The sequence below is a fragment of the Mirounga angustirostris genome, unplaced genomic scaffold (assembly GCF_029215605.1).
Source record: "Mirounga angustirostris isolate CCGP_5_RB_7025 unplaced genomic scaffold, mMirAng1.0.hap1 SCAF_6, whole genome shotgun sequence".
Taxonomy (NCBI): domain Eukaryota; kingdom Metazoa; phylum Chordata; class Mammalia; order Carnivora; family Phocidae; genus Mirounga; species Mirounga angustirostris.
The window spans coordinates 113,950,920-113,967,383 of NW_026991714.1; the positions used below are offsets into that span (position 1 = coordinate 113,950,920).

At 50.8% G+C, this 16,464-nt stretch overlaps 1 protein-coding gene across 1 annotated transcript; it reads right to left on the reverse strand.

Moving 5' to 3' along the window:
- Positions 1-438: 438 nt before the first annotated feature.
- On the reverse strand, positions 439-9,666 carry RBP3 (retinol binding protein 3). Its single transcript, XM_045879199.2, has 4 exons — positions 6,619-9,666; positions 4,132-4,322; positions 2,292-2,434; positions 439-833 (listed from the first exon to the last, which is right to left on the reverse strand). The coding sequence occupies exons 1-4, from the start codon at positions 9,664-9,666 to the stop codon at positions 439-441; spliced, it is 3,777 nt and encodes a 1,258-aa protein (XP_045735155.1).
- Between the last annotated feature and the right edge of the window lie 6,798 nt (positions 9,667-16,464).

Genomic DNA, 16,464 nt, shown 5'->3' on the forward strand with positions numbered 1-16,464 from the left:
AAGTGCAGACTACCTACCAGATTTCAAAGGCTCCCTGCAAAAACATCTCATTCATAATAATTTTTATACTGCTGAAATGGTACTACTGTGGATATAGTTGGTTAAATAAATTACACTATGAAAATAAATATTACCTGTTTCTTTTTACTACTAGAAAGCATACGCTGGTATCTGCGGCTCGCGTTGTAACTCTATTGGATAGAGCTGCTCCCTGACCAGGGGTCGGCAATTAAGAAGCACGGGTGGGGGTGCCTCTGGACTTCACCTCGCCCAAAACCTACTATGGATGGGGTTGCCTCTGAGGGGCGAGCTCCCTGTCCCTAGATGTTCAAATGGAGATGTTGGCAGTGGTGAAGAGACCATTGGATGAACTCCAAGGGTACCACCAACTCTAACTCTACGGGAGCTCAGCAGGCCCCTTTGCTGCCCCTCGCGGCCTCAGGCAGGACCACGCGCTGGAGTGCCCTTTTTATGTGGCCTGGAGGTCCCGCCCACCCCGGGGCTCCTTCTTGCCCTCAGCAGAGTGTGCTGGAGCATCTCCTTGGCTCTGGCGAGGGCCGCCTCAGCAGAGACAGCCACATGGGGCGTCACACCCACCCCTTCCCAGGAGCTGCCATCTGCAGCCCCCACTGAACGGGCCGTGGGGATGGTGATGTAGAGATGAGTGCCATCTACGTGGTAGGTTTGTGGTGGCTGGCAGCCCCCACTGGTCACCTCCCCGATGACCAGTGCCCGGCCCAGCCTCTTCATGATGTAGGTAAATTCCTCCGCGGCGCCGGCCGTCAGGGCGCTGGTCAGAATGGCCACATTTTTCTCAGAGCCGTAGCGTTCACCTGGAAAATAGAAGGTCCTTCAAGATGGCAAGTCCAGCCCCCACCCGGAGGCACATGCCTTCTCCATACTGTCTGGCCCCGCAAAGAGGAAGGCCTGGACTTTAGTTCTGTGGCCTTGTGTCCACATGCAAGTCACTCCTTCCTGAGCCCCAGTTCTGTATCTGTAAAATGGAGATAAGAATGTGTGCCCAGAAAAAGGATGCTCTTCCTGTTCGCGAATAATGAGAATGCCTAACCTGACCAGTCTCACTTTTCACTTTGGACTCCCAGAAGATCCAAACGTGTGACTTCATCGCAACAACCCTCTAGGACAGCGACGTCTGATAGAAATGCAACAGAATGTGAGCCAGAATGTGAGCCTCAGGTGTCACTGTAAGCTTTCTAGGAGTCACATTAAACAAGTAAAAAGAAACAGATGAAATGAATCCTAATAATGTTTTATTTAACTCAATATAGCTCAAAAACGTAATCAATAAAAATTATTGAGTGATTTTCTATCCTTATCTTTCCATAAGAAAGTCTTCCAAATCTGATGTGCACTTTATACACTTTTTACATCTCAGTTCATATGAGCCCCATCTCAATGCTTGGTGGCCACGTGGGACGTGCAGCTCCTGGGTTAGACACCACAATTCTAGGACCCCATGATCTGCAGATTCGAGTCTATTTGTTCCTCTTGGTTTTGAATGTCTATTTGAATTTACAATTCACCTGGTTCTAATTTTTATTTACATTTTGCAATATTTTTGCATGTATGTCTTGAAGTTCCCCTCAAATCCTCGTGTGATAAGGAAGTGTAAAAAGTGTGAATTGTGGGGACAGCCATGTGGCTGTCTCCTTCTGGTCATATGCAGCCCCCACCATTGGTCCCCTAGCCCCTCGTCAGATGGGAGTGTAGGTTCATTGGTTTGTCGTGCTGAGCAAGGGAGTCGGAGTGAGCCTGTCACCCACAATGGGGCTGTGAGAGCCCTGGGCCTGCATTCGCTCCTCCAGCCACTGCTCTGGGTCCAGAGCCACAAACTTTCTTCGAGCACGTATGCTGAGCTGCTGCTGGGAGCTCAGGCAGGATGGGCGCCAGACACCCTGTGTGGTTTGGTGATGGGCAGGGGGATCCTTACAGTTTTGCATTTGTCTTGTAGGCTGATGGTTGTAGTGGTGAGAATGGAGGGCATTTTGGTTTTAGACAAACCAGTGTTCAAACTCTGGCTCTTTCACTTGCTAGTTGGGTGATGTTAGATAAGATACTCAACCTAGTTAAGACTCATTTTTCTCCTCTAGAAATTAAGTATAAAGGTAGCATTTTGCAGGGATTAAGGATCATCTGTAAAAGCGCACAGCATAGGGCAGGGGCTTTATATTTTACTATTACTTTTCCCGGAACCCAAGCTATCTTTCCTTTCCCTGATTTTCCAGAAGCTTCTAGAATGAGAACAGGAAAGGGAAGGCTTCTGCACATACCTGCGAGCCGGGAGTGGGTCCAGAGCTCACTGACAGAGTCATTGGGCCGGCTGTAGATTTTGTCCAGCAGAATTGGAGGGCCTTCATCGAAGAAGTAGGAGCATAAGGCAGAGATGGAGGAGGTGGGGCCGCCGATGTTGAACCTGAGGGAAGGGAAGTGGGAGCCGTTGGGGAGGAGTTCACAGGGAGGCCCTCCATTCCCCTCTGGGAGCCTGGGACCTTTGTCCTAAGAAGGACACTAATTCCAGGCAGCCTCAGTGCCCCATCCTAGTGCCCCATCTTCCTCCTGCAGAATTCCTTGTTTGGCATTTCCCAGCATACAAGTCTCTTGAGAACAAGAGACTTTGTGGTCAAATTTGTGTAGAAAATATTGAATGCCATACCTGCCCCTTCTGATCACATATTAATACATTATGTGATACGTATTGTATAAATTACATTAAAGGCTCTGACAAGTCCTGCAGTCATGAAATTGTTGATAAATTTTCCCCACTTACTGACCATGGACTGCTCTCCCGCACCCCTGCTGCCTGTGAGGTTACTGCCTTCCCCAGCTGCATTCTCCATAATCCCACAAAACCCACTGGACATTTTTGTTGGTGTGTCCTCATGGGGCACTTAGTGTAGCAGAGTGCTCAGAATTGTGGAACTACATTGGGAGGTGGGGGGACACGGGAGAAGGGGAGAGCCTGTGCCTGTCCTTAGCATGAGCATCATCTGCATGTTCAATAAGTGTTTGAAGGATAAAATCTTCAGGGGTACGACAGGAGCCCTCAAGCGCAAGTTCTGGCAACACACACACACAGAACCCTGGGAGATGTTTCCTTTTCCAGGGAGAACAAGCCTCTGAGATCCGGACCCCCTCCTAGTGAGGACCAAGAACTATGGCTGAGTGGCAGGTCATGACTTGGCCAGTTCTGGCAACTTCTCTTCTGCAGCTGGGGGGTTGGGGTTCCACCTCCGGGGAGGGGGGGCAGCCTGCCCCTCCCTGTGCCCGCGCAGGTGCCCAGAGCAGTCAGGGAGTCCTGGGCCTGGTTGCTGCAGGCGGGGAAGTTGCTCTTCCACCCTTCTCCAGGAGGGAGGTCTCTAGCTGCTAGAAAGCATCCGGCCAACAGTCTTTTTGTGAGGCAAAGAATTCTTTTTGCAAAAATAGTGGCTAATTTGCAAATTCTCTCCGGGACTCTGGTTTCCTTCCTTCTTTCTTTCTTTCTTTCTTTCTTTCTTTCTTTCTTTCTTTCTTTCTTTCTTTCTTTCTTTCTTTCTTTCTTTCTTTCTTCTTTCTTTCTTTCTTTCTTTCTTTCTTTCTTTCTTTCTTTCTTTCTTTCTTTCTTCCTTCCTTCCTTCCTTCCTTCCTTCCTTCCTTCCTTTCTTTCTTTCTTCTTTCTTTCTCTTTCTTTCTTTCTTTCTTTTTTTAAAATTTTATTTAAATTCAATTAGCCAACCAACATATGGGACTCTGGCTTTCTAATTCTCATGACCGGAGTGGTCATGGGCTGATTTTGTATGACATGAGATTGATTGATGGTCAGAATCACCTGGGATGATGCCTTTCGAGTACACAGATGACAAGGCCTCACCCCTGGAGCTCTGGATTCAGTAGGGTGCCCTGGAATCTGTTCTTAATGTCTCCCTTTCCCCCTCTCTCTCCACTGAATCCAATGACCAGGCAAGTTTGGGAGCCAAGGAGTAGCCCAGTGATTCTCAGCCTGGAATAAACATTGGGATCATCTGATGAGCTTAAAAAGACCACCAGTGCGGGGGTTCCCTGCAGCCGACCAAGCCAGAACCCCCAGGGCCAGAGACCTCTGCCTGCCCCTCCCCTCCTCCCTGGACCACTGACCTCATGTCGATGATCATGGCATCTGTGTGCACGATCTTCTTCCAGACATGCTCCACCAGCAGCTCTGACACCTGGGTGAGCAGCTCACAGTCCCCAAACATGTCAAACCTCAGGTAGCCAAGGTTGTCCTCAAACACATTAGTATGAAAGGAGAACTTGATCAGGTCCTCAAAGACTTCAGGGGAAGGGATCTGAAAGATGAGGGGGGGGGGTCCAGCTCAGTGTCTGCAAAGGAGCAGATTAGCAGATTTTACAGCTCAGGAAAGTGGTCACCGTAGTTTTCCTTTATACATGAATGATACTGAGGGATGGAAGTGGACTAACTTTTCTGAAGGAGGTAGTAGGTGCCAGGAGCTTTTCCGGTGGAGCATCTAGGAGGTTATGTGGGTGGTGGGCCTAGGATGTGGACCCAAGGTTGGTAAGATGTGGTTGGCAGACTCCTTACAGAGAACACTCATGTGTGCAAACCCCACACCATGGGCCATGGGGTCCAGAGCTACAAGGCCCAGGTGTGCTCTCCACTCTGATCCCTGCCCCCCTCCCCTCACCGACAGCACCTGACACTTTCTGATGTCTCTGAGTTCATCTTCCTTTCCTTCCCTCGGCACGGAGGGAAGGTATTAGCTAGCTACTGGGCCCCTAAGTCTTCAGCGGGGGTTTGGCCTTCTGCTGGGCACATTGCAGCCCTTACCATCACCCTCAGGGCACCCTGTAGCATCCCTCCTCCTTTCAGTGAGGAAACTGAAGCACGGAGTGAACACAGTCACACAGTAAGTGGTGGAGCCAGAAGCTGAATCTACATGTGACTGCAAATTCATGAACCCTGGCTACACTAGAAAGGAGTGATTTGGAATCTGGTAGCCCTGTGAGCCCAGCACAGTGCCACATATGAGGCTCCCCCAACATGCCTTGTGCCTCCTCTTCTCTCTTCAAGACTGCTAGAAGGACACAGGCTCTGTGGGCTGGAATGAGAACAAGCAGTGTGCCGGGGGTTAACTGGGACACCCGGCCTCCAGGGCCTGCTCTGCCCTCAGTCACAAGCTCTTTGGCCATTGGCCACTCTCCTCTGCACCCCTCTGGGCTTCCGTTTATTTTTTTGTAAAACGGGGATGGCTATTCTGCAGTAGATGCTTCTCGCGCCCTTAGCCCTCCTCTGACTCTGGCTGCCGCCGGCCTTGGCTGCCAGGGCCTGCCTCCAGCACACCCCATGTCTTTCCACCCTCTCCTTCAGGACCTTCTCCAAGCTGCCTCAGAGTCTGAGAGAGTTTATGTCCACAGGGGGACCTTCAGCCAATGAAGGACAGGAGCTGCCCGGTCCCATCTGCAGATGGACAGCTCCGGGAGGCATTCCCCTCACTTGTTAGGTTCCCACTGGAATCTTCAGAAGCAACAGCTTCAACAATGCACCCACCTGTCCCCACCTGTCCACTTCCCTCCTTCCCACTCTCTCTGCTCCTGCACTCCTGCTTCAGAGACCGCCTCCCCCATGAACTGCTTGCATCCAAGACCTGCTTTCCAGGGAACCCGAGACAAATGCTGCCCTGCCTCCTCAAGACTATGCAGTGAAATAATGGATGATAAACCACGTGGAGAGATGTTGTAAATGCTGCCTTTTGATGAGGCTCCTAGCTGATGGGAGTGCTTGGTGAACCCTTGGCTTATCTGGGCCACGGGTCTGGAGAACTTTCTTCTCAACCACCCAGCAGCAGAGCTCCTCAACCTTGATTTACCTTTTCAGTGTTTCCCCAAACGTCACTGCTGGCTTCAGATAAACTGACCACAATCGCCTTGTGCAGAATTTCCCATCCAGCTGGCCCTCGGTTCAGAACACGCCCACTGAGTGAGCGCCTTCCGGCCGCAGTAGAACTACAATGACATGCGTGGTGGGAGGGGAGGAGAAGGCAGGGGGGCCTCACCACTGCCGTGGTCCTCTGGGCTGTGCAAGGCACCCCTGCCCACACCCCTGCCCGTGTCCGGGCTCCATGCTTTAGCTCTGAGGCAACTGTGAGGTCGAGACCTCTGCCTGCTTCTCTCCCCCTGCCCCCTCAACTCACTCACACAAACTGCAGCCCCCCCCCCCCACCAGGTGGGCAGGTGGTGAGAATGAACACAAACCCCATGTTGCCAGAGGAGGAAACCGTCGTGACTTCTCGTGACCTGACCTTTTCCTCACCACTGACTATAAGAAGCGCTGCAAACATTTGCCTTCCGCCCCTGCCAAGAGTGAAACTCCTTCTCTACCAGGGCTTTTCAAACTGCGTTCCTGTGGGTACCACTATTCAACAGAGGTGCTCAGGGACCTCATGGACGTGAGAAGGGGGAGGGATGACAGGAGGAGAGGAAGGAAAAATGTGACTAGTGAGAACTTGAACACAGAACCAAGTCTGGAGGCCATTGTCTTGCACCACGCACAGAGCCCGGGGTGTGCAGACAAGCGGTCGGCTCATTCCTGGGACTGTGCTAGGCTAAGCATCCCTTATATCTCACCTGCATGGGCACAATCCCGGGAATGCGGTCCTTGGCATCCTCAGGGATATGGGCTGTCTTCAGGTGTGGGTCTCCGGACAGCATCTGCAGATCAGCCCCCAGCATCTCAGCCAGGGCCCCTTCTGAGGTCACCCTGGAATAGCGGCTCTGCAGACCGCTCAGCTTGGCAGCCATCTTGGCCCCCAGTTCTGGAGAGGCATAGTTATCGGCTACCAGTTTCCCGGTTGTCTGCAGCACGGTGGACACCTTGGCACGCAGGGCCACTATGTCCCGGGCTGTGGAGAGGGCCTCACTCATGGGCACGGCGATGTCCGGCTCCACCCCAGCCAGGTCCCAGACCTCGCCTGTGCTGGCACTCAGGGCCATCTGCGTGGGCATGGAGGCATATAAGGGGCTGCTGCCCACCTGGTAGATGCCCACAGAGAGTGCCCCTCCAGCTGTGGGCTCCCCAATGACTGTGGCCCGCTGCAGGTCCTGCATGGTGTGGGCAAAAGCCTCCGCTGCCGACCCGCTGATGTGGCTCGTCAGGATGTAGAGGTCCTTGTGGGGGCCATAGCGCTGACCGGCCACCTGCGGCAGGGTCCACACCTCCGTGACCCTCGAGGTGGCCCTGTCAAAGACAGAGTAGAGGTGCTGGCGGGGCTCTGCCTCAAAGAAGTAGGAGCAGAGCAGTGGCACGGCAGTGGAGTAGCTGCCGGGGTTGTACCTCAGGTCGACGACCAGCGCAGCTGTGTCCACCAGCCCCTGCCACACCAGCTGCACCAACTGTGGCCCGATGGCCTTCACCGTCTCCAGCTCAGCCATGGCGTCGAAGCGCAGGTAACCCAGTCGGCCAGGGAGCACCTCTGTTTTAAACAGGGCTTCAATGAGGTAGGAGACCTCCTCTGGGGACGGGACAGCGGGGGGTGGCGGGGGCACCTCCTCAGCCACCATCTCACCAGGGCTGTGGAACACCAGCAGACGGTGGTCCCCAGACATCTCCTGCAGGTCGGCCGTGAGCTGGGAGGCCAGTGACTCCAGGTCCACGGCTGTGCGGTAGGCCCCCTGGGCCAGCTTGGCTCTCAGCAGGGCACTGGTCTGCCCGACGACCTCTGGCTGTGCGTAGTGCGCCTCCACCAGGTGCCCTGTGCCCTCCACCAAGGCCTCCAGGCTGCGGTGGAACTCCAGCACCTCTTGGGCCTTGTCCAGGGCCTCCTCAGCCAGCACGATGGCATCGGGCACCACGCCACCCCCCAGCCAGCACTCGCCGTGGTTGTCGATGAAGGTGAGCACGGGCACCGTGAGCACCAGGTCCCCCTCGGGCATCTCTAGCAGGGGCACCGTGCGGGTGTGCAGCAGGCTGCCCGCGGTGATCTCGCCCACCAGCGTGGCCCAGCCCAGCGACTGCATGAGGAAGGCCAGCTCCTCGGCGGCGGTGGCAGTGCGGTGGCTGGTGAGCAGGTACACCCCGCGCTGGGTGGGGTAGCATTGGCCCAGCAGCTCCATGCGGCTGAAGTGCTCCTGTGTGACGTTGGTACGGCGGTCATAGGTGGTGAAGAGGCGCACGGAGCCAGTGTCGGGGCCCTGGAAGTAAGAGAGTAGCAGGGGCACAGCAGAGGATGGCCCCCCGGGGTTCTGGCGCAGGTCCATGATGAGGTGCTCCGTGTCCTGCAGGGGCTCCCACACCTGCTGCACGATGTATGGGCTCAGCACCTCCAGCACCGAGGCGTCGGCAAAGCTGTCAAAGCGGAGGTAGCCCACGTTGCCCGGCAGCACGGACACCTGGAACATAGAGTCCACCAGGGCCCGCCGGACAGCCTCATCCTCGGCCACTGTGGGGACCACCTCCGGAGGGTCAGCGTCTCCGACCTCAGGCCCAGAAAGGGTTTCCTTGGGCCTGACGGCCCGCACCAGGAGCCTGGGGTCCTCAGACGCAGTCTGTAGACCAGTGTTGAGCTTCGTGACCAAGTCCTCCTCGGAGACCACCGCAGAGAAGTCCATGTTGGCCAGGTGGTGCAGCAGGGTGGGCACGCGGTCCACCAGCGTGTAGTAGGCCTGCAGCGCCTCCTGCAGGCGCTGCACAACTCCTGGCAGGGCCCGGCGCAGAGTGAGGATGGCCAGGGCTTTCTCGAGCGCCTGCTCTGCTGGTGTCCCCACACAGGGCAGCACCCCGCTGCCCTCCCATGTCTGGCTGCCTCCTCCCAGGGGCCCTAGGGACCTGGACACAGGCACAGTGAGGAAGAAGTCGGACTGGCCAATCCGCAGCTTCTGGAGGTCCAGGGCACCCCCCACAGTCCGCTCACCCACCACGATGGCCCTGCGCATCTGTTTGAGGATGTAAGTGATGTCCTCAGCCACGCCCCCCGTGTGGCCGCTGGTGAGGACCACCACATCCTTGTCGGCACTGTACCTTTCTCCTAGGACCTGGGGCAGGGTCCAGATCTCAGTGGTTGTATTGGAGGGGCGGTTGTAGATGGTATCCACGTGCAGGACTGTGTTCCCTGGGTGTAGGTAGGAGATGACGTAGGGGATGCCGGAAATATGGCCCCCAGTGCAGTGCCGGAGGTCCAGCACCAAGGCAGAGGTGCCCATGAGCTCCCTCCAGACGCTGGTCACCAGGAAGCCCCCCAGCTTGCTCACCACCTCCTGGCCTGGGATGTCGTCCATACGCAGGTAGCCCACATTGCCCTCCAGAACCTCGTGGCGGATGCCCTTCTGCAACCGGGCAAGCTGTTCCTCTTGTGTGAGGTTGGTGAGTGCTGGGGCTTGCCGGGGAGCCTCAAGGGTGCTGGGCTCATATGAGATGACCAGGCGAGGGTCGTTCAAGGAGCTCTGCACCCCCGTGGTCAGCACATGGGCCAGAGTCTGAGGGTCTGAGATGGCGAGGATCTTACGACTCTTGATGGCCTGCTCGATGGCTTCCTGCATCCCCATCAGGTTCTCTGGGAAGCAGTAGTTATCCAGAAGGACCTTGGCCATGTCTAGCACCAGGCTTGGCTGGAACAAGTGCGTGGGGCCGGCCAGGCCACAGATCAGCACGGACAAGATCAGGGCCCATTCTTTCGTCATGGGGATCCAGCAGGAGAGCTGGCTCCTGCACAAAAAATCCCTTGACTGTGCGTCAGGCACTGCCCTGTGTGGTGGCTGCCTTCCTCCCTCGTCCTTCTCAGCGGGCGGACAGAAGGTCTGGGGCTAAACTCGGGAGTTGGGGTGCGGCTTCTAGCTCCAATAAGCCTTTAATCCTGTCTAATTCAAGCGCATCAGCCCTGGGGACTGGGGAGCAGGGGCCGAAGTGGTTTGACCCAGAAGGTACGTTGGATCTCGTCTTGCTGTGCCACCTCTGTGTGTAGTAATCTGAGTAACTACCGTTCACTTTGAGTTCCTGCCACACGCCAGGCACTGCGCCGCGTGCTTCACCAGGTGACAGTTTTCACCAGAACCTAACAAAATAAGAGCTATTAACCTGCGGTCAGCAGCATTTCCCCACCACACCGAGTGACCCACAGTCTCTGGAATTAGGCAGAACTCACTGGAGGCCTGGCTCTGTGACTCTCTACTCTGTGGCCTTAGGGAAGTATCTTACTTATTGTGTCGATTAAGTAAGAAACTATGCGTAAAGCATCTCATGGTTTCAGGCAAGGAGGGAGCATTCCATTACTGATAAGTTCTCCGTGGTGGAAATGATCTCTGCTGTACGGCTGAAGAAATAGAGCTCAGTATCTCACCGCAGCCCATCATCTTAGCTGAGAGGCAAGGGGTCACTGAGAAGAAGTCTTGCGGGGGGGCTGCAGTCAGCTCCGACGGTGCAGAGGCTGAGGCTGAGGCCGCTATCCACTTCAGGGCTGGAAGTTGATTTTTATGTCTTGCTAATGCATCCAGGGAATTGGTGAGGGCCCCCCAACACCTTTCAAACAGTAAGAATACAGTGTCTGGACCTCAATGCGGTGTGTGGTGAGTGGGCGTGGTGTCCACCTTCCAGACACCATGGGATCGGTGATTCCAGGTCAGATGAGGTTGTCTCTGTGACCTAATAAGTGTCCATGCTCCTGGCTAAAGAAGACCCTTGCTGGTTGAGGGCTCGGGCCGTGGCCCGCCGTTTGCAGGGAGAACCCAGTTGTAGAACTTGAGTCTCTGGGGTCCCAGACCTCACAGGCATCCAGGTCATTTCCCCACCTGCACAGAGCACACAGGCCTGTCTCAGGTGAACGCTCCTACGTATGGAAGTGCCATGCTTGCAGCTGACTTGCCACAGATCTCCAAGGAGCCTAGAGTCTAGAACCCCTGCTTTGTCTCCGCATCTCTCTGGGGGTGGGCACTTCCCATATTTAACAGACAAACACGGCTCAGAGTGCACACAGCCAGGGAGAGCACTGGGAGAGCAGCCCGCCTCCCCTCTCCTGGCTTGGCCCCGTTCGCGCCGCACACACCCGTCGGGTCATGCAAGCAGTAGGCAGGTTCACACGTGTGCCTCAGCAGGCAGCTGCCGGAGCTATTCCCGGGGACAGGGGGCCTTTCTCGGCACCCTCGAGAACCACAATCCGCTCTCTGGAAATCATTATCTGAGGATGTTTACCAAGGGGTTTATGAAGGCCAAAGAGGTCAATTAGCTAAAACAAACATATTTTTAGCTCATTAGGATTTGTTTAATGCCCAAGTGACATATGGTCACATCACTCCACTGTTTGCAGCCAATGAGGTGAGCCCGATTTATTATAACAATAAGGCCTCCTTAGTCCCCACTGGGAAGTCTGGGCCTTCCGCTCTGCCTCTACTTGGGGAATCACATGTCAGAGTATGCCATCCTGGGCCTCTGAGGGCACTTCTCTGTCCTTGCTTGAGCTCAGGCAAAGCCTCCGGACCCGGAAGGGGAGAGGATAATGACGACCAGGGAAAAGTCCTTCTCTGGGGAAAGCGCTTCTCCTGGACTCTTCCTGAAATGCAGTTACAGGATGGGGTGCCTGGAGCCATTGTTGGGCCCCGATTTGTGGGGATGGATGGCCCAGAGCCTCGCAGAAGATGTGGAAAACAGAATGTGGGTCCATCGCAAGTCACCAGGCAGGCGGAGTTAGTGTCTACAAGGAGACATGATGGGTCCTCCTGTGGGTGTGGCCCGAGGCCAGTGGGAGAAAGTTCTGTCCCCAGAGTTCGTCTTTCCCTCAATGTTCTTTATGGACATTTTCAAGCAGTACAGCAAATATCCATGTCCTTAGATTTTAACATTGACATTTTCTTACCCTTTCTTTATCTCACCTCTGTCTCTCTGACTCTTTCTCTAAACCTTAAGCCAGCATAGTTTTTGGATGCATTTCAAAGCAAGTTGAATCCTGTCTTTATTTTATTTTAATCCTTTTTCTTTTTACTTTTTACTTTTTTTCTTTTTACTTTTTTTAAAAGTAAGAGTAAAACATACTCATTTTTTCAAGTTAAATAATTCATAAATGTGTGAACAATCTTTTTCCAAAGCCATTCCAATCCAGCCAGTAATAATGTGTATTAGACATACATAAACAATGTTTAATGTGTGGCTGTCCTCACTTTTCTCTGGGTTCATACACGAATGCACATATGTAGGACATGTATTGTCTATTCATCTATGGACGCCCATCCATCCTTCCATCCATCTATTTATTATCATCTATGTACACATAGTGTCCATACTGTGTATACCTGGTAATTTGCCTTTTGTTTTACTTACTTAAACATATAGCAGAAACAATCCTCACTGTTGAAGCATATACATAAAGTTCATCCTTGTAATAGCTGCATTGTAGTCCTTGATAATTTACTGATCTGTTCTTCTAGTGAGAGATATTTTAAGTTATTTTTGTTTTTGTTTCTATAAACGATATCGTTAATAAATGTTCTCAAACATGTGTTCTATAGGACTAGTGCTTCTTGTTTCTGTAAATTCCTAAAACTGGACTCAGTTTTATCATATTTTCAGTAACTTTTAAATTATCTAATAAATATGTATTTTTTCTGTTTTTTTTTTTAAACAACTTAATTGATGTATAACTGACATACATTGAACTGACCATATTTGAAGTGTACAATCTGGTTAGTTTTTTTTTTTTATTGTTTTTTTTATTCTTATGTTAATCCCCATACATTACATCATTAGTTTTAGATGAAGTGTTCCATGATTCATTGTTTGTGCATAACACCCAGTGCTCCATGCAGAATGTGCCCTCCTCAATACCCACCACCAGGTTAACCCATCCTCCCACCCCTCTCCCCTCTAGAACCCTCAGTTTGTTTTTCAGAGTCCATCATCTCTCATGGTTCGTCTCCCCGTCCGATTTCCCCCGCTTCATTCTTCCCCTCTCGCTACCTTCTTCTTCTTCTTCTTTTTTTTTCGTAACATATATTGCATTATTTGTTTCAGAGGTACAGATCTGGTTAGTTTTGACATGTGTATTCACCTATGGAACGATCACCCAGATCAAGATAATGTATATTGCCCTCACCCTCAAATTTTTCTCATGCCTCATTGTTATCCAACCCCCGCCTACATCTCCATCTCCAAGCAGACGCTGATCTGCCTTCTGTCACCACTGTGGATTCATTCTCATTTTCCAGAATTTTAAATGGAATTATACCACATGTACTGGTTTTTTTCTTCCTGTCTTCCTTTATTCAGCATAATGATTTTGAGACATACCTATGTTGTTGAGTGCACTATTAGTTTATTTATTTCATAGCTGAGTAGTATTCCATGGTATAGATCTACCACAATCTATTATCCACTCACGGGTTGATGGACCTGCAGCTTGCTTCCATATATAACGGTTACAAATGCAGCTGCAGCGAATGTTTAAGTATAGGTCTCTGCATGGATATATGGTTTTATTTTCACTAGGACAGGAATGCATGTTTACATTTTAAGAAATAACCTGTTTTCCAAAATATAAATTTATACCAGCAACATATGAGACTTCAATTCCTCCACACCAATGCCAACAATTGGTGTGTATGGTCAGACTTTAATCTTAGCCATTCTAATGGATATAGAGTGGCTTCTCATGATTTTAGTTGACATTTCCTTGATGACTAATGGTGTTGAGCATCTTTTAATATATTTGTGGGCTATTTGTATGTATTCCAAGATGAACTATCTGTTCAGACCTTCTGTGCATTCGTTGGGGCTGAGGGGGATGTCTAGGAGTGGAATTGCTGGGTCATGCGGTAATTCTCTGTTTAACTTTTTGAGGAATCTCCAAACTGTTTTCCCCTTGCAGTTGCACCATTTTGCATTCCTGCCACCACGTATGATGTTTTTGATTTCTCCACATCCTCATCAACACTCGTTATCATCTGGCTTTTTGATACTAGCCATACTAATGAGTGTAAAGTAGCTTTGATTTGCATTTCCCTAGTGACTAGCAATGCCAACTATTTTTTTATGTGCTTATTGGCCATTTGCAGTCCTCCCTAGTGAACTATCTCTTCAGGTTCTTTGCACCATTTTTAAATTAGGTCATTGGCCTCTTTATTATTGAGTTATAAGCATTTTCTGTATGTTCTAGGAAAAAGTCCCTTATCAGATACATGATTTGCAAATATTCCCTCCTATTCTGTGGGTTATCTTTTTTAACTCTTGGTTTCAGCTCAGGTCATGATCTCAGGGTCTTGAGATTGAGCCCCATGTCAGGCTCTGCACTGGGCATGGAACCTGCTTAAGAGGCTCTCTCTCCTTCTCCCTAGGCCCCTTCCTGCCTCCCTGCTCACATGTGCTCTCTCTCTCTCTCTTTTTTTAAATTTTGTTGATGACCAGTTTACCTAGTTTTTCTTTTGTTGCTCTTGATTTTGATGTCATACCTAAGAATCCTTTGCCAAACCCAAGGTCATGAAGACTTATCTTTATATTTTCTTTAAGAGTTTTATAGTTTAACTCCTATATTTAGGTCTTTGATCCATTCTGAGTTAATCTTTATATATGATGTGAGGTAGGGGTACATTCATTCTTTTGCTTGTGAAAATCCAGGAGTCCCAGCACCTTCTCATTTGATCTTCAGTAGTGAACCCAAGGAACAAGATACAGAGTTGATAGATAGATAGATAGATAGATAGATAGATAGATAGATAATAAAGGTGATTTATTTTTAGGAAATTGGCTGGCTCACACAATTGTGTGGGATCACAAGTCTGGAATTTGTAGTGCCAGCCCCAGCAGGCTGGAAACTCAGGCATGATTTCTATGTTGCAGTCTTGAGGCAGACTTTCTTTTTCCTCAGGAAACCTCAGTCTTTCCTCTTAAAGCCTTCAACTCATTGGATGAGGCCTATTCACATTATAGAGGATAATCTTCTTTACCTTAAGTCAACTGATAGTAAATGTTAATCACATTCACTAATACCTCCACAGCAACATCTAAACTAGTGTTTGACCAAACAACTTGCACCAAGCTTTCTTGACATAAAAATTAACCATCACAGGTAATATTGTTCCCATTTTATAGGTGAAGAAACTGAGTCCTGGAGAGGTCAGAATTCTCCTCCAAGGGCACAGTAAGTAGCCAAGTGAAAACTTGAACTGAAAATTAGCTCCCAAAAGGCATTCAGTCCTCACATCCACACGAAGACTTTCTGTTTGTTCTGAGAACAGTCTAGGCTCAGAGAACGCTTGAGTATTCCGCAAACAGGTTTCAGAAAAAAATAGTTTCATTGACCACAAATTCATGCTGCAAATGACTTGAATTTCTCTAAAACATAAATTCCTCAACCCATTGTCCCTGAATTTTTAGCCCCCACACTGCCTTATGTCTCATTAAACGTGAAGTTAGACACAGACTTTCTCAGCCCACTTTCTCCAGATGTCCAGAATGGCTTGGACTCACTCCTCCATCTGCTCTGCCATGGCCTCCAAGAACTGTGCTTGGGTTAGCACAGCCTCCCCTCTTTGGTGATCCTGTGAGAGTTTGCTTCATCATCTTCTATCCTCAGCTTTTAATAATGTACTGTGCTGTCCTCTTTCTGTAGGACTCGACAATTCTGGGGTTTGGCCCAGAGCATGAGCTAGGCTAACTAGTGAGGATGGCCCATCTCTGCTGGGCATTGTGGGTGTATGTGTGTGTACATGGATATGCACGTGTGTGCACACGGATATGTGCGTACATTTGTGTGCTCACATTTGTGTGCATTTCAGATCACACTGTGTTTTTGAGCCCATACTCCCTGCTTAGGAGCATACTCAGCCCTGCAACCTGACTGCATGGCCTGGGAACAAGCAGGAAGCAAGTCCACACAAATCTAGTCCACAAGGCCACCAGGGCAGGGCCACACACGGTATTGGTTTTCTGTGTCCTGTCACAAATGACCACAAACTGCGTGGCTTAAAACAAACAAAAGTTACTCCCTCTCAGTTGTGGAGGCCAGAAGTCTGAGATAAAAGTGTTGAGAGGGCCGCATTCCCTCTGGGGCCTCTAGGGGACAATGTGTCCTTCACCTTTTCCAGCATCTGGGGGCTGCACCATTCCAATCTCTGTCTCTGTAGTCACATGGCCTCCTCTTCTTTTGTCAATCCTCTTCCTTATCTCATTAGGATACACATGATTGCATTTAGGGCCCACCTGGATAATGCAGAGTATGGTCCTCCTTTCAAAATCCTTCATCACATCTTCTGCCACTAAAGTGACAGTCACTCTTCGTGCCATATGAGGCTACACTCAGGTTCTGGGGATTAGGTCGTGGCCATGTTTTGGGGTCCATACCCACCACAGGGCTGAGCTAGGCTTGAGATCCTGTTAAATGATGCCAACAGCCCTTATGCCCTGTGTCCTCTGGGTCCAGACAAGGTGTCTCACTGAAGTCCTGGGTCTGTCTAAAGGACCCCTCTGCCTTCCATCCTCTATCGGCCCCGGCTGCTGCA